Source organism: Amblyraja radiata, chromosome 8 (genome assembly GCF_010909765.2).
Source record: "Amblyraja radiata isolate CabotCenter1 chromosome 8, sAmbRad1.1.pri, whole genome shotgun sequence".
Classification (NCBI taxonomy): Eukaryota; Metazoa; Chordata; class Chondrichthyes; order Rajiformes; family Rajidae; genus Amblyraja; species Amblyraja radiata.
This window is the reverse complement of record NC_045963.1, coordinates 7,439,626-7,457,613: the sequence shown is the minus strand read 5'-3', so window position 1 is coordinate 7,457,613 and position 17,988 is coordinate 7,439,626. Positions and strand designations below refer to the sequence as shown.

General features: G+C 45.7%; 1 protein-coding gene across 7 annotated transcripts in view; it reads right to left on the bottom strand.

Annotated features, from left to right (window-relative positions):
• birc6 (baculoviral IAP repeat containing 6) overlaps positions 1–17,988 on the bottom strand; it is a 344,318-nt gene that overhangs the window by 111,095 nt on the left and 215,235 nt on the right. For all 7 annotated transcript variants that reach the window (XM_033025120.1, XM_033025122.1, XM_033025124.1 and 4 more), the window contains 2 exons: positions 16,977–17,144; positions 5,337–5,510 (listed from right to left, as the gene is read on the bottom strand). In XM_033025120.1, the coding sequence (XP_032881011.1) occupies positions 5,337–5,510; positions 16,977–17,144 (342 nt within the window). The remainder of the gene's footprint in view (positions 1–5,336; positions 5,511–16,976; positions 17,145–17,988) is intronic.

The window sequence follows — 17,988 nt, the reverse complement described above, 5'->3', positions numbered from 1 at the left end:
TTAGTAAACACCTGGCCTAGGTAATTCACCTCACTTACCCTGAATTTGCATTTTTGAGGGTTTAGCTTGAGCTTGATGGCCTTGGCGCGATCCAGGACCTTTGTCAGATTAGCATTGTGTTCTTTGACAGTTCGTCCCGCAACGAGGATGTCATCCACTACAATGGAGCATGGGTGGCCTGCAAACAACTGCTCCATAGCTTGTTGAAATACTTCACTAGCAGAGCTTATGCCAAAGAGCATGCGAAGAAATCTGTAACACCCGAACAGTGTGCTGAAGGTAGTTAACTTGGAGGAGTTGTGTTCCTGCGAAATCTGCCAGAATGAACTAGTACTGTGAATACAGTTGCCTCAGCCATCTGTGCTGCAATCTCGTCCACCGCGCGCATGGGATAGTGAGGTTGTTTAATGGATGTGTTTAAGTCCTTAGGATTGATACAAATCCGTATTTCGTCTTTATTCTTCTTCGTTGCCATGACCATGGTGGAGACCCAATCCGAGACGTCAGTGATGGGAACAATTACACCTAGAGACACCATTCTGTTGAGTTCACTTTGAACACGGTCCCGCATGGCATGGGGAATCTTATGAGCTGGACGAACAACTGGAATTGCCGAAGGGTCAATGGTGTGTACCTAACAGGCAAATTACCCAGGTTGTCGTCAAACAAATTTTGTATTGCGTCAGGATTTGTTGTCTAAAGTCACAGGCTGTAGTCAGATGACAAACAGAAGGGCTGAAAGAGACAAGTCCCATGTCTTGACATGCGTTGCAACCCAGTAGACATGGCACATCCTCACGAACAACATAGAAACTCAGGTTGTGGACACATGTGAGTTAAGGCAGCAGTGTAACTCAACTTGACCGATAGGGTGCACTGGACCTCCTGCAAATGGGAGAAGGGAGGCAGCCGTAGGAGTGACAGTCTCTGTTTTTCGTAACTTTTTAAACACAGCTAGACAAATCACATTGCATCTGGCGCCGGTATCCACTTTCAGATAAAAGTTCTTGCCATTAACGAGCAAAGCGATCTTGGGGTCTAGTTGTTCATGCATTAAATCAGACAAGGAATGTACATCGACGTCAAAATCTTCGCCAGCAGCCTGCAAATCCGTGGGAGCTGGTTGAGAGCATTCTGAGAGCAAGTTTTCACGGCCAAGTGAATTAACAGATTGTCTTGTTTGAACTGTGTTGCTACTTGACCGACAGCATCTGAAGAAATTATTTATTTTGTTGCAAAATCGACATAATTTTCCATACGCAGGGCAACGGTCACGAACAGCAGAATGTGAACCCCCACAGCAATTGTCTATTAATCTCACAATATAGTTGTGAGATACGCGAGGAGAACAGCGAGAGATTTGATAAGACATACCGGAAAAATTAATTTCATGACCAGCAGTGTCCTAAAACTTTGGTATGAGCGTCAGCCATTTCATCAATACAACAGCGGTTTTCAGCAGTCTCTAGAGTAAGCTCAGCATCCCGCAGTAACTCGTCGCGTAATTTATCATTGCAGGCACCATAGACCAAACGGTCATGGACTAGGCTATCACATATATCCCTGAAATCGCATCGACTGGCAATTTGCTTCAACGCACTGACATTCATCTCCACAGGTTCTCCCTGTCTCTGGCTTCGGGAAAAGAACAAATTGAAATTGCACAACAACTGTACATTTAAAATCAGTTATAGAGTCGTACAGTGTGGAAACCGGCCCTTCGGCCCAACTTGCCCATCTACACTGGTCCCACCTGCCTGCGTTTGGCCCATATCCTTTAAACCTGTCACACCCATGTACCTAAGGTAGACACAAAATGCTGGAGTAACTCAGCGGGACAGGCAGCATCTATGAATAGAAGGAATGGGTGATGTTTCGGGTTGAGACCCTTCTTCAGGCTGGTGTTCGGGGAGTGGGCGGGACAGAGATAGGTACATATCCATGTACGTGTTTAATTCCTTCTTAAAGCTTACAATAGGCCCAGCCTCAACTACCTCCTCTGGTAGCTTGTTCCATACACCCTTAACGTGGAAAGGTTAGTCGTCAGATTCCTACAAAATCTTTCCCCCTTCACCTTAAATCCGATTCTCAATTCCCCAACTCTGGGCAAAAGACTCTGCGCCCACTTGATCTATTCCACTCATGATTTTATGCACCTCTATAAGGTCACCCCACACCTTTCTGCGCTCCAAGGAAATCCTCTCCATATCCTTCGACCCCTCCCTCTAACTCAGACCCTAACGTCTCGGTAACATCCTTGTATATCTTCTCTGCACCATTTCCAACGTAACAACATCTTTCCTATAACATGGTGCCCAGAACTGAACACAATACTCTAAATGCGACCTCACCAACATGTTATTTAACTGCAACATGACCTCACAATTTCCATACTCAGCACTATACTCTATACCCTGATAGAGGCCAATGTGCCAAAAGCCTTTGTGACCACCCCCTCAACCTGTGACGCCACCTTCAAGGAACTTTGTACCTGTACTCCTAGATCCCTCAGCTCTACACTTCCCAGAGGCCTACCATTCACTGTGTAGGTCCTGCTCATGTTACTTTCCAAAATGCAACACCTCACATTTCTCTGTGTTAAATTCCATCAACCACTCCTCAGCCCAACCGGCCAAACGATGAAGATCCTGCTGGAAGTTTTGACAGCCATGTTCACTATCTGCAAAACTACCCACTTTTATGTCATTTGCAAACTTGATAATCTTGCAATGTACATTCTCATCCAAATCATTGATGTAGATGACAAAGAGTAACGGGCCCAGCAACGGACCCTGAGGCACACCACTAGTCACAGGCCTCCAGTCCGAGAAGCAACCTTCCACCATCACCCTCTGCTTCCTTCCATGAAGCCACTTGTCTATCCATTCAGCTATCTCTCCTTGGATCCCAAGCGATCTAACCTTCCAGAGCAGCCTACCATGTGGAACCTTGTTGAATGCTTTGCTGAAGTCCATATATACATCTACAGCTCTGCCTTTTTGGTTGCATCTTCAAAAAACTCAATCAGATTAATGAGACATGACCTCCCACACACAAAATACAGCTCATGAGACACCACCTCCCACATCCTGCTAGATAGCAGTAACAGGATCGGGCCAAGTCAGCATGGATTTACCAAGGGAAAATCATGCTTGACTAATCTTCTGGAATTTTTTGAGGATGTAACTAGGAAAATGTACAAGGGAGAGCCAGTGGATGTAGTGTACCTGGACTTTCAGAAAGCATTTGATAAGGTCCCGCACACGAGATTAGTGGGAAAAATTAGGGCACATGGTATTGGGGGTAGAGTGCTGACATGGATAGAAAATTGGTTGGCAGACAGGAAACAATGAGTAGGGATTAACGGGTCCCTTTCATAATGGCAGGCAGTGACTAGTGGGGTACCGCAAGGCCTGGTGCTGGGACCGCAGGTATTTACAATATATATTAATGATTTAGATGAAGGGATTATGTAACATTAGCAAATTTGAAGATGACACAAAGCTGGGTGGTGGCAGTGTGAACTGTGAGGAGGATGCTATGAGAATGCAGGGTGACTTGGACAGGTTGGGTGAGTGGGCAGATGCATGGCAGATGCAGTTTAATGTGGATAAATGTGAGGTTATCCACTTTGGTAGTAAAAACAGGAAGATTATTATCTAAATGGCGTCAAGTTGGGAAAAGTGGAAGTACAACAGGATCTGGGGGGGTCCTTGTTCATCAGTCAATGAAAGTAAGCATGCAGGTACAGCAGGCAGTGAAGAAAGCGAATGGCATGTTGGCCTTCATAACAAGAGTCGTCGAGTATAGGAGCAATGAGGTCCCTCTGCAGTTGTACAGGGCCCTAGTGAGACCACACCTGGAGTACTATGTAGTTTTGGTCTCCAAATTTGAGGAAGGACATTCTTGCTATTGAGGGAGTGCAGCGTACAAGGTTAATTCCTGGGATGGCGGGGCTGTCATATGCTGAGAGAATGGAGCGGCTGGGCTTGTATACACTGGAATTTAGAAGGATGAGAGAGGATCTTATTGAAACATAAGATTATTAAGGGTTTGGACACACTAGAGGCAGGAAACATGTTCCCGGTGTTGGGGGAGTCCAGAATCAGGAGCTACAGTTTAAGAATAAGGTGTAAACCAATTAGAACGGAGATGAGGAAACACTTTTTCACAGAGAGTTGTGAGTCTGTGGAATTCTCTGCCTCAGACTCAGTAACATCCTTGCCGGTTCTCTGGATACTTTAAAGTGAGAGCCAGATAGGGGTCTTGAAGATAGCGGAGTCAGGGGATATGGAGAGAAGGCAGGAACGGGGTACTGATTGTGGATGATCAGCCATGATCACAGTGAATTGCGGTGCTGGCTTGAAGGGCCGAATGGCCAACTCTTACACCTATTGTTTAAAACCACGCTGACTATCCCTAATCAGCCCTTGTCTACCTAAATGCATGTATATCCTATCCCTCAGAATACTCTTTAGTAACTTTCCAAGTACAGATTTTAAGCTCACTGGCCTGTCGTTACCAGCCCTTTCCCTGCAGCCCTTCTTCAATAGAGGCACAACATTTATCACCCTCCTGTCTTCCGGGACCTCGCCTGTATTTAATGATGACTTGTTAATTAATTAAATAACTTGGAACTTTAAAAAAATGCATCAGTAATGGTGGTCAAGAACCCTCAGGGGATTGCCATAAAAATCCATCTGGCTTTCCAAATCCTACAAAAAAGGAAACCTGCTGGAACTCTAAACCACAGTCAACATGCAACTCGAGACCCATAGTCATGTGGTTGATCTCCAAAACAAAATCTGTTGTTTGAACGTTTTGCATCTTCACATAAGGAGGAAGCAATTCAAGAAGTTGGTTCATACTTTCTCCACTTAGGGCAGCACAGTGGTAGAGTTGCTGCCTTACAGCACTTACAGCGCCAGAGACCTGGGTTCCATCATGGCAATGGCTGCTTGTCTGTATGGAGTTTGTACATTCTCCCTGTGACCTGCGTGGGTTCTCCCTGAGAACTTTAGGTTCCTCACACACTCCAAAGATGTACAGGTTTGTAGTTTAATTGGCTTGGTTTTAATGTAAAAAATAGTTTTAATATGCGGGGATCGCTGATCAGTGCGGACTCGGTGGGTCAAAGGGCCTGATTCCGTGCTGTGTCTCTAACAACCTGATTAGAAGTTTTGTTACATACACCTCTGCTGCCAGCAATGTCCACGCTCTCTTGGGAGAACTAAAGACAATCTTTCATCAGGTCTGGGACTGATAAGAAGAAATGAACAGAGAATAGTTTAACAGAACAGAGTAGAGAATAGCTTAATTGAAAGAAATTTACATACCTTTCTCTGTCCGAAGACGTTTAAATGAATCAGTTTTTGACAATCCTTGGTCACAGATGACTTTAGAACCCAGCTTGACAGTCAAATCTATTGATTGGTAGCCTTGAGGGAGTTTGCGGTCATGCAAGAGCGTTAACAGTTGAGCTAACGTCACCTCTTCTGGCAGTGGTTGACCTGCGAAAGAACATGAAGAAGTTATTTCAGACAGCAAAGATCATTTACAAAATTGATTACAAATCTAACATTAAAAAAGAAAACACGTTGTTCCATGAACATATTGGATTACGTAAATCATATTCATTCGCCAGCACCAAACAAACTGCCATCTATTAACATGGCATCATGGTTGGCATACACATCGTGGGCTGAAGGGCCTGTTTCTGTGCTGGTCTGTTCTATGTTCTACAGCTGGCTAAATTGTGGTTATCGGGATGGCATGCAAGGTGTTACATGCCCCAAGATGCTCAAGGTTCAGGCTCACAGGTCAGTCCAAGTTCTCAATTCCATCCCAAATCCACTCTTTCAACATTAAGTGGTCATGGGCCAGAGATGACCAGGAATCACTAGTAATGTTATATTACTTCAAGGAGGCTCTGAGCCTCTCCATGTATCTTCTCCTCTGTCCATCTGGTCATCTCTCCTCATAAGAGCTCAGAATGGTGTCTTTGGTTTGGGAGTTTGGTGGTAGACATGTGAATGACATGGTCTACCTAATGCATCTGATTGAGTGCAATCTTGACCATTGACCTGGGAAAGGACATTGGCATTGATTCAATTACTCTTTCAGTAAATTTGAAGGATTTTGCAAAGACAGTATTGCTAGTATCTTTCCATATATGCTGAAGGTACTCCAAGTTTCAGAAAGTCCTTCTCTGGAGGGATATGGGCCAGGCACAGTCAATTGAGACTAGCTTTGATGGGTCACCATGGATGTGTTGGGCCAAAGGGCCTGTTTCTGAGCTACATTAAGACTCTTAATCTACATAAAAGCAGCAATCACTGCTACCTAGCTGAAGGTGTTGAATACCTTTTCCTCAAATGACAAAGGTTGTGCTGGCGACCCGAGGGCAGTGAATTTCATCATTAATAACTACTAAGAGATGACTCCCAAGTTAAGGGAATTTTCCAGATTTTCAATCGCCACATTTTCCAGGATCTTTACTGCAGTGGTGCAGTTGGGTAGCTTGGTGCATCTTTATCTTGAATAAGTTGAATGCAAGGCTCTTCCTTTTGCATGCTGCAGAGTTGAATCAATGTGTTTGCCTCCCAGTGCGCGCAAACGCAAGCAGTCTTCATACAGCAACTCTACCGACTTGAGAGTTGGACTGTCACTCCTGCAAGTAGAACAGCTTCCCATATGTTGTCGATTAGCATCAGTCCCATGGGAAATTTGTTGGAGGTTAGGTGCAACATAATGGTGAGAAAGTTTGAGCACGACACAGTGACATCAGTCTTCACTGAGATTGGTTCTGTTGTAGACATCTTGGTTATTATATCATCATAGAGTCAATGCAAACACTGACACATTGATGTGGGTAGCTGAACGTGAGTGATGTGGGTAGCTGAACGTGAGGACAGTGTTCCACAAAGGACAAAGGACATTTATTGTCACACACACCAATTGGTGTAGTGAAATTTGAGTTGCCATTTGCAGCACACCAATAAAAATAAAACACCACATTAAAGAATTTAACATTAAACATAAAAACATCTCCCCATAATCGTTCCCACTGTGAGGGTAGGCAGCAAAGTCCAGTCCCCTTCCTCGTCTTCACCCATGGTCGAGCCTATTGAGGCCTCTGCAGTCGCCGCGACGGCGGCCCGATGTTACAAGCCCTCTCACCGGACGATAGAGCTCTGGCGTCGGGAGAACACTCTCAGCGGCTTGGAATGTCTGGAAGGGCCGCTTCCTCCCCGGAGACCGCGGCTCCCGAAGTCCACAGGCTGCGCTGGTCGTAGCTCCAAACCTGGCGATCTCGGCGAAAGATCCCAGGCTCCGCGGTGTTTAAAGTCAGCTGGGCGCTCCGCAACCACAGCTCCGCGATGTAGGAGTCGGCGGTCTCAGCACTCCGGAGATTACCACACAGCGATCCCGGTAAGGCATCGCCCTCTCCGCGATGGTGCTTCAACGCTGTGCCGCCGCCGAAGCCGAGGTTCTGGCCGGTCCCGGCAGGAAACGCTGCTCCAGTCCCGTTGGTAGGCCGCGAGGAAGGGGCAAAGATGCGGCTCGGAGGAAAGCCGCATCTCCGACCAGGTAGGGACTGAGAAATAGTTTCCCCCTTTCTCTCCCCCCCCCCCCCACATAAAAAGACTAGACCTCCAAAACAAAAACTTTTAACACACTAAAAAATTTAAAAAGGGTGAAAGGACAAACAGCTGCAGGCAGGGCAGCCATACTCGACGGCGCCCCCACTCGAGAAAATGAATGAGGTTAGCTTTGCGTCCCGAAATTTTGTAGGAAACTCACCCATTGAAGATCAGGCCCATGCGCCTCCAGATTAAATAATTCTACACTGCAACTCAGAAGGCGCTCTTCAACCATTGGGACAAGGTAGTTCAGAAGAACTCATCTGAATAGTCCACAGTCAGTCTTTGTCCTTTCTTGAAGATATCATGATAATGGTTGTTTCAGAGGATATACCAATATCTCTGATATTGGTATATCTTCCTCATTCCAGATATAGATGATGAGATGATGGATTTGTGATTGAAGCTCTTTGTTCAAGGCTAAGCTTTTCCAGTAAGTAAAACTCCTACGCATGCCTGCAACCCCCGCGCATGCGTGGACTTTATTAAGTCGTTAAAGGCACATTACACATATAACATCCCCTCTTTTTCCAAAAAGAGAAAAACATACAGCTGTACAATGTATATATCTGTCCAAGAGAGAAAAGAACACTTTTTCTAAAGTCAAATTTCCTTTCCTTCTCATTATCTTATTTACATAAACTTGGTTATCATACTTGCAACCCCATACAGACATAACGATTGATAAGAACTAAATCAATGGGTCACATAGTCCCCAAAATACTTAAGACAGTCTCACAGCTCGACCTGAGCGAGTTCTCACTGTTTCGTTTATGTCAATGTCCTTGTTTTTGTCAGTAAGCTCAGTAGCTGTTTGCTTTTCAGTAGGCGCTGGCTGCTGTTTCAACGCCTGTGTTGCGTTAGTTGCGGTCGGTGTAGTAGATACGCGCTGGTCTTTGATGGTCTGGCCGAGCTTTGCGTGTTGACATGCGACTAGATGGTCTGGTGGATTTTCGCCGGTCTTGCGGAGATGTACGCGATTGCGACGGTATATGCCAGATGGGCTCTGAACCACATATGAACGAACGCTCGTCAAGCTGGCGACAAACGATGGCTTTTTCCCAACTCTTCTTTCGTTATACGAGGGGTTGCATTCACACTGTGTCGCCCTCATGAAGTGTGGAAAGGTCTTTAGCTGACTTATTGTAATTGTCAGCTTGCTGCTGAACGTGCTGCTTCATGCGTTCATGCCCGTATACAACTCTGGGTTCAAGTAGTCACGCTGTCGTCGGCAGAAGTGTATGCGTGCGATGATTCATGAGGCGCTGAGCGGGACTTGTGCTCAGCCCTTGTGAAGGCGTATTACGATGATCCAACATCGCTAGGCAGCGGTAGGATCGTGATTAGCTGCTCTTCGTCATGATCCGCTTTGCTGTTTTGACGGCTGATTCTGCCTTCCCGTTCGCTTTGCTATTACCGGGACTGCTGCACAGGTGCTCAAAATCCCATTCCCTCGCAAACTGGCGAAATGCGACCGATGTGTACTGCGGCCCATTATCGCTCACAACTTGTGTCCGGCTGCCGTATCTCACAAAATGAGCTTTCAACTTGCGAATCACAGTTGGATTGCTCGTGTCTCTCAGCCGGTCTACTTCGACAAAGTTGCTATGGTAGTCTACGGTGACGAGATCATCTTTCCTCTTCCATGTAAAGAGATCTGTGCCGACTTTCTCCCATGGCCTTGTTGTTAGCTCATGATTCTTGAGCGTCTCGTTTTGCTGGCTCACCTCATAGGTGTGGCACACATCACATGTAGCAAAATACTGCTCGATGTCACTACTCATGCCAGGCCAGAATAGGCATTCGCATGCTCATGGCAAGCAGCCTTCGACGCTTAGATGTGAAGAGTGTATCTTTTCTTTCATGTCTCTTAAGCTTATCGGTATGATCACGTGCTCGCCCTTGAAGATCAAACCACCTTGGACTGCGAGCTCATCCCTATAGCTGTAATAAGGCTTGAGCTGCTCTGGTAGCCTATCTCGTTAACTAGGCCAACCACTGATGATGACACGTTTCAGCATCTGTAGTGTGTCTTCTTTCGCTGTTTCATCGCAAATTTGCTCAAGACGCTCATCGCGAATTGGCAAGTGTGATACCATGTTTACCTCCTCGAATGCTTGCTCTCTGCTCGGAGTACCGTTAACTGCACGCGACAGTGTATCCGCAAGGTACATGAGCTTCCCCTGACAGTAGCTGATGTAGATATCAGCTCGGTAGGCGGAGTAGCATTCCTTGAAGACGCTTCGGCGCTTTCACTAGCGGCTTCTTTGCTATCATTTCCAGCGGCTTGTGATCGCTGATCACGCTGGTGAAACGACTGATGGAAACGCTCCATAGCAAATACCACGGCGAGCATCTCCTTCTCAATTCGATGTCAGTTATTGCTCTGCTCGTATACGCGATGGGATCTCCCTTTGGAGCAAGGTTGCTCTGAAGACAGTCTTGTCCTTGTTAAGTTTGATGTGTTGCTGTACACATCGCTGAAACAACTGCTCGAGCTTCGAGTCGTGGTCAATGATCGCGTCTTCCATCGCCTCTCCCTTACTGGAGGACAGAGGATCTAAGGGGGTCGAGGAACTGAAATAAACTTTCATTAGGCGAGAAATAGTATTGGGACTGAAGGATGATAAATCCCCTGGGTCTAATGATCCGCATCCCAGGGTCCTCAGGGAGGTGGCTCTAGAAATAGTGGACGCATTGGTGATCATTTTCCAATGTTCAGGATCAGTTCCTGTGGATTGGAGGATAGCTAATGTTATCCCACTTTTCAAGAAAGGAGTGAGAGAGAAAACGGCAAATTACAGTTAGCCTGACTGGTGGTGGGAAAGATGCTGGAGTCAATTATTAAAGAGGTAATACTGGGGCATTTGGATAGCAGTAAAAGGATTAGTCCACGTCAGCATGGATTTATGAAAGGAAAATCATGCTCTACTAATCTTCCGGAATTTTTTGAGGATGTGACAAGTAAAATGGATGGAAGGGAGCCAGTGGATGTAGTGTATCTAGACTTTCAGAAAGCCTTTGATAAGGTCCCGCACGGGAGACTGGAGAAAATTAGAGCACATGGTATTGGGGGTAGGGTGTTGATATGGATAGAAAATTGGTTGGCAGACAGGAAGCAAAGAGTAGGAGTGGCGAATGGCAGGCAGAGGCGAATGGAGTGTCGCAAGGCTCGGTGTTGGGACCGCAACTGTTTACCATATATATTAATGATTTGGAAGAGGGAATTAGGAGCAACACTAGCAAGTTTGCTGATGACACAAAGCTGGGTGGCAGTGTGAACTGTGAAGAGGATGTTAGAAGGTTGCAGGGTGACCTGGACAGGTTGAGTGAGTGGGCAGATGCGTGGCTGATGCAGAATAATATGGATAACTGTGAGGTTATCCACTTTGGTGGCAAAAACAAGGGGGCAGATTATTATCTCAATGGGGTTAGGTTAGGTATTGGGGAGGTGCAGTGAGAACCTGGGTGTACTTGTACACCAGTCATGGAAAGTTGGTGTGCAGGTACAGCAGGCAGTGAAGAAAGCTAATGGAATGTTGGCCTTCATAACAAGAGGATTTCAGTATAGGAGTAAAGAAGTTCTTCTGCAGTTGTATAGGGCTCTGGTAAGACCACATCTGGAGTATTGCGTACAGTTTTGGTATCCTAATTTGTGGAAGGACATCCTTGTGATTGAGGCAGTGCAGCGTAGGTTCACCAGATTGAATCCTGGGATGGCGGGACTGTCATACGAGGAAAGATTGAAGAGTAGGCTTGTATTAACTGGAGTTTAGAATGATGAGGGGGAATCTTATAGAAACATATAAAATTATTAAAGGACTGGACAAGCTAGATGCAGGAAAAATGTTCCCAATGTTGGGCAAGTCCAGAACCAGGGGTCACAGTCTTAGAATAAAGGGGAGTCCATTTAAGACTTGAGGTGAGAAAAAACTTTTTCACCCAGAGGGTTGTGAATTTGTGGAATTCCCTGCCACAGAGGGCAGTGGAGGCCAAATCACTGGATGGATTTAAGAGAGAGTTAGATAGAGCTCTATGGGCTAGTGGAATCAAGGGATATGGGGAGAAGGCAGGGACGGGTTATTGATAGGGGACGATCAGCCATGATCACAATTAATGGCGGTGCTGGTTCAAAGGACCGAATGGCCTCCTCCTGCATCTATATTCTATGTTTATCATAGACGAGGATGTCGGCTGCAACGCAGATCACTCCAGGTAGCCCTTCGAACGCTAGATGTAATCTTCGCTGGAAGATTTCAGACGATCCACTTAAACTGAATGGCAGTCGGCGCCACCGATATCGCCCGAAAGGTGTGTTGAACGTCGTCAGATTGCACGATGTCGTCAAGTTTCACCTGCCAGAAAGTTGAGCTCATGTCTAGCTTACTGAAGATCTTCGCTTGGTCAACATCTGGCAAGGTGTCCTCAATAACTGGGAGCGGATAGTGTTCTCGCTTTAGCTCTTTGTTCCACGGTCGTGGATCATTGCACACCCGGAGATCGCCATTCTTTTTTTCCGTGACCACGAGCTGGCTGACCCTACTCGTTGTCTCGTGAACTGGTGCGATCACGTGACGCGCTACCATGCGTTCTAGCTCCGTCTTCACCTTCTGCTTTATCACATGAGGTAAACGTCATGGCGGTAAGACTGTGGGTTACACTTCCTCGTCAATCTGCAGGCGAGCTTCACCACGCAGCTCTCCTAGTTTACCGTCGAACATCTCTGCATAGCGTTCTTCAGTCTTACCCGCTTTCTCTTTTACAACCGTCGACGTGTGTACCCGGTGAAAGCTGTCGTCATTTACAGTGATCAAATTCATTCGCTGACTAGCTTTGCTTCCTAGCAGTGGTGTGAAGCCATCACTGACCACAATGAACCCCACAGAATATTTGCGGTTTGTCTTGGGGTTGAGCAGCTGAACCCAGCAAACTCCTTCCGCGTCCATCATAGTCTTATTCCACATCATGAGCTTCTTGTGACATGGGGCTAGTGTGTGGTCTATGTCGTGTAAATATCTGCGTGGCAAGATGTTCACGCTCGCTCCGCTGTCCACTTGGAAGTCGACCTGCTTCCCATTGACAAGCATCGATGCGTAGACATCATCTCGAGGCCGCACTGTGTTAATTGTGAGCGTGATACTATTATGTACTCAGTGCTCGTGTCACTTCTGGCCTGGTCGTCCACTTTGTGTACTTTCTTCTTTCTGCACACTTTGGCAAAGTGGTTGTGATTGCCGCATGCCCTGCACGTCTGTCCATAGGCTGGACATTGCTGTTGTCCATTGCATGCTCCTTGCCACAATACATGCACGCTTTCGCTTCTTGATTGTGCTTGCCTTGGCTTCTTAGGCTTAGCCCACTTGCTTTGCTTGTGTGGGTATTGCACAGCCGCGCCTCTCTTGCCGCTCTGCTGTCTGATTTTGTGGACTGCAGCAGCAGACCTGCTACTTCCAGTGAAAGCTTGGAGATGTGACTCAGCAGTCTCAGCACTCTTGCAGATGTCGATACACCCGTTGAGAGTGAGCTTCCTTTCCTGCAACAAAAGTCTCCTCGTCTGCGAGTCGCTAATCCCCAGCACAATCTTGTCACGGAGCAAGCTGTCCGTCATGCACTGGCATTACAGGTCTGTGCTAGTGTTCTCAGGCTAGCGAGGAACGATTCAAAGTTCTCACCTGCTGTCTCTTGTTGAAGAGGTATCGCTCACATGTCTCATTCTTTTCGCCAATGGTGTAGCTCTCGAACGCCGAATGATATTGGCCAGTTCTTGGTTCTCCTCGTCGATGGCAAACACAAAACTGTTGCAAATCTCCAGTCCTGACGGGCCAATTGTATGGAGAAACAATGGCGTCTGGTCTGCTGGTGTTTGCCTGTCTAGCTGTGTGACCACGTTGTAGTTTGCCCACATCCAACGCCACAATCCTCAATCACCCTGCGATTGACGGTTAATTGGTGATCGTATACCACTCATGGGAGGCAGATCGGCAGCGTGCTGTGGAGTGCTACCGGTGGCCGTCCGCGTAGGCCACTGGTCGCTCGTCTCCTTGTCTGAACTCGACAACGGATGTATCGACATCACTAGTGAAGCTGAGCGGCCGTCTGCCCACCCTTCAGGTAGCCATGTCGTTATCCGGCAGTTTTAATATTTTCCGTGCCTTAAATGTTGCTCACTCACCAATCCTACTGCGCTTGGCACTTTCACTAGTACTTAGCTGCTAACTGTTCCAGCCGGGAGCTTCAGGTTGTGGCAGAAAAATGATTCTTTAAGGCACCACCGCTGCCACCATGTTCAAGGACATTCTTTTCCAGTAAGTAAAACTCCTACGCATGCCCGGAACCCCCACACATGCGTGGACTTTATTAAGTCGTTACAGGCACATTACACATATCATAACCACTGAATTTTAAGATTTTGAATATGACACCATGAGTTCCAGAGACATTGTTATTTTTTAGCTGCATTGTGGATCTTGACATTAAGGGCCAGGAGCGTCAGCAAGGCTGGCCTGAATAGAAATGCTGCAGAATGGAGTCCAAGGCACTCACATCAAGTGCAGAGTGGTGATGGGGGAGGTCCTCGAATCTTCTCATTGCCTCTTTAATCTTAATGAGTTTGCCCCTGTTACTGGGCCCAAAGGGATGGGGGTCTTGTGTATCTGCCTTCAGGAGTCAGTGGAGCCATTTCCTTTCCCTTGAGGAATGGCGGAGCTTCCAAATTCAGCAACACCTTATGTTTGCAGCTACCTAATTAGTCCTCAGACTCCTGTCATTTTAATCACATTAATCATATGTACCAACAATGGAGCAATTAAATTTGTATGCTACAACTTAACAGGCCCATTAAAGCAATAATACAAATAAATATATAATAATCAAGAATACAATAAATTAATATCATTAATACCAGGTATCCATATTAGTACAAAGCTGAGTGCAACAAAAACCATAGTCCATAGAAGACCATAGTTGATCTATGTAGTGGTTAGTGCTCAAGGGTCTGCTGGTTTCTGGGAAGAAGCTGTTCTTGAACATGGTGGTCAGCTTTTAGACACATGTACATTCTTCCTGATGGTAGTATTAAAATGAGAGCATGGCCAGAGTGGTCAGATAATATTAGCTGCCTTTGTGCAGCTGGGCCTTATATAGATCCCTTCCATGGTGGGAGCTCAATACCTGTGATGAACCGGGCAATGTCTAACACTCTTGGTTGCCTCTTTGTTCTTGGGCGTTCGAGTTACTGAACCAGGCTGTGATGCTCTTTAGTATACTCTTTACTATACAGCTGTACATGTTCAAAAGAGTATTTGACGATGTACCGAATCATCTCAATCTTCCAAAGGAAGTAGAGATTTTGATTAACTTTCTTTGTGATTGAATCGAAGTGCTGGAAATGGACTGGTTAATTCCTCTCCACTCTTTCATTCCAGAGGAAACAGTGACTGTCTAGTTCCCTCCAGGAGTAAGCATTTCCACGCAGGAATGAGATACGAGAGGAAGTCGTAAAGACAGATACAGTCCCAATGTTTAAAAGGTGCTAGACTAAGTGGTACCCTCCTATGTTCACACGGGAGGGCTGGTCCCTCGACGCAATATTCCACCTCTCCTCCAATTCCAATATTGGTGGCCAGTGGGGAGGGGGGCTTTCTGGAGCACTGGTATGGGTGTTGTTGGCTGCAGGGACTACTTGTCTCCAGAGGGCTAGTATGGACATTGTGGGCCAAATGGATTCTTGGGGTGGCAGCTCAGTCCTTCAAGCCTGATGTGCTGGCAGCTCACTCACGGCTGGTGGGCTGGCAGTTGACTCACGGCTATTCCTTGAAATTCCATTTCAAGCAGAGTGCAAGGCCACCAAATTCAAATCCATTTTCCTACCATTTCAAGCAGGGTGCAAGGCCGCCAAATTCAAGTGCAGTTTCTTACCTCTTCGAGCAGGGTGCAAGGCCACAAAATTCAAGTGCAGTTTCATACCACTTCAAGCAGGGTGCAAGGCCACCAAATTCAGGTTCAGTTTCCTACCACTTCAAGCAGGGTGCAAGGCCAACGAATTCAAGTGCAGTTTCCAACCACTTCAAGCAGGGTGCAATGCCACCAAATTCAAGTGCAGTTTCATACCATTTCAAGGAGGGTGCAAGGCCACCAAATTCAAATGCAGTTTCATAACATTTCATGCAGGGTGCAACGACACCACATTCAAATGCAGTTTCATACCATTTCATGCAGGGTGCAAGGCCACCACGTTAAAATGCAGTGTCATACTATTTCAAGCAAGGTGAAACCACCATAATAACCACCATAAACCCACACAGACACCACACTCACAGTTCAGTGGACATTCAGTGTGTTCAGTTGATGCACAGCTCAGACAGAGTCGTGACCTCTCCCTCCCCCATCATGCAGAGTATGAGCCACACCCACACTTCCGGGTTTTATAATCCCTCCCCTGCCCACCGGAAAAGGTGTGGCCTTCATGGCGTGATTGACAGGAGAGAGATTCTCAACATTTTTTAAACACTAATAACACTTTTGTTTTTCATTGATGGGAAGAATCCTCTGCACCTGATGAGCGGAGGGGGACTGAGTAAGATGGCCAAAAATCACAGCCGTAAGTGGCAGCGTTTTATCCAAAATCAATATAGTGCAAAAAAGAAGTTGTCCAGTTTAGACAAACAACCATTTGCATGCAGTGCCTTTTCACTTCAACCCAAACCCCCGCAGGCAGTGCCTTTTCACTTCAACCCAAACCCCCCAAACCACCATTTGCAGGTAGTCCCTTTTTACTTCAAACCAACCATATTTTCATTTTCAAACCACATTAAGGGCACTCACAGTTGAGTAGACATGTGTTCAGTGTTATTCAGAGCTCAGAGAGACGTGACCCTCTGGCTTCCTCCATCTTGCAGAGACTGGGTGAGGCACACCACTTCCTGGTTTTATAGTCCCTCCCCCTCCCTCCAGCAGAGGCAGCAGAGAGAATGGCAATTAAAAAAAAACCATTAATATCTCTCTGATTTTTCATCGATGGGAAAAATCCTCTGGTCCAGGAAGGCGGAGGGGGGCTCTGAGCAAGGTGGCCAAAAATCACGGCCGTAGGTGGTGGCGTTCTCTCGGAAATCACAGTACAGTGAGCCAAAAGCGGTCAAGATCAGACTTTTAGTAATATAAGATTTGGGCATGTACTTGAATAGCAAAGGAATAGAGGTCTATAGGCCTAATAAAGACAAATGGATACGCATACAGGTGTGTTTCACGGACATGTTAGGTCAGTTTCAGTGCTATGTGACTCCAACATGAAAGGGGTCATGCCTAATTAATAATAATCTTGTAGAAACGACTTACCTTGCAAAAGTCGGTGGTACAGATGGAATACAGGTACACTAATTGCTTTGTTGGCAGATTCTGTAGATAAGGAAGTGGTTGCCAACTTGTCAGTCATTACTCTTCCTCTCCTGGATGGTGGTCGTGGGGGTGTAGAAGATACAGCTCTTTTTGACTGGGACTTTAGACCTGTTAAAGGATAAAAGAGTAGAAGCATTGTGACACAAGATGAATGTTGCTTATTTCAAAGCTAAATAGTTTGACGACCCGCACGTTTGAGAAAAAGTCGAAATCTCCCATCCTCACTGTTTCATGAGATATTTTAAATCCTTGTGTAAATCAACAAGAAATATTCAATATTTACAACCTAATGCTAATCCATATGCGTTCATATACGAATTTTGCTTTGGTTTATTATCATAATCACGCGTACAGTAAAAAAATCCATCAATAGCTTGTTTTTGAAATTAATTGAAATTCACAAATTAAGATCAATTTATTCAAATGAAAAAACGATTTAAGGATATCTCCTTCATAGCAATCATAAAAGAACATTTACAAAGAAAACACCTATTAATGACATCTATAAACATGAAAACTGAAGACTTTGATTGAAAGATTATCATGCTGAACAATTCCAACAAAATTCATACCCCTCATTTAAATTGAAAGTCTACGTTTATCAAAAAACAATTCCCAAACTTTCCCTATACAAGATCAATAATACATTTTGGTATTCAAGTTCAAGTTCACATTTATTGTCACATGCAACAATTAAGATACAGTGATATTTGAGTTACCAATCAATCAATCAACCTTTATTGTCATCTTGCAAAGCAACAGTTGTACAGTGCAAAATGAGAAGACGTTTCCCATACAGCCATACAAGTAAAAAAGAACACAATAAATGTAACATAAACATCCACCACAGAGGAATCAGCATTCCTCACTGTGATTGAAGGTAATAAAGTTCAGTCATCTTCCTCCTTTGTTCATCCATGGTGGTTGACGCTTATGTACCCTCAGCACTGCC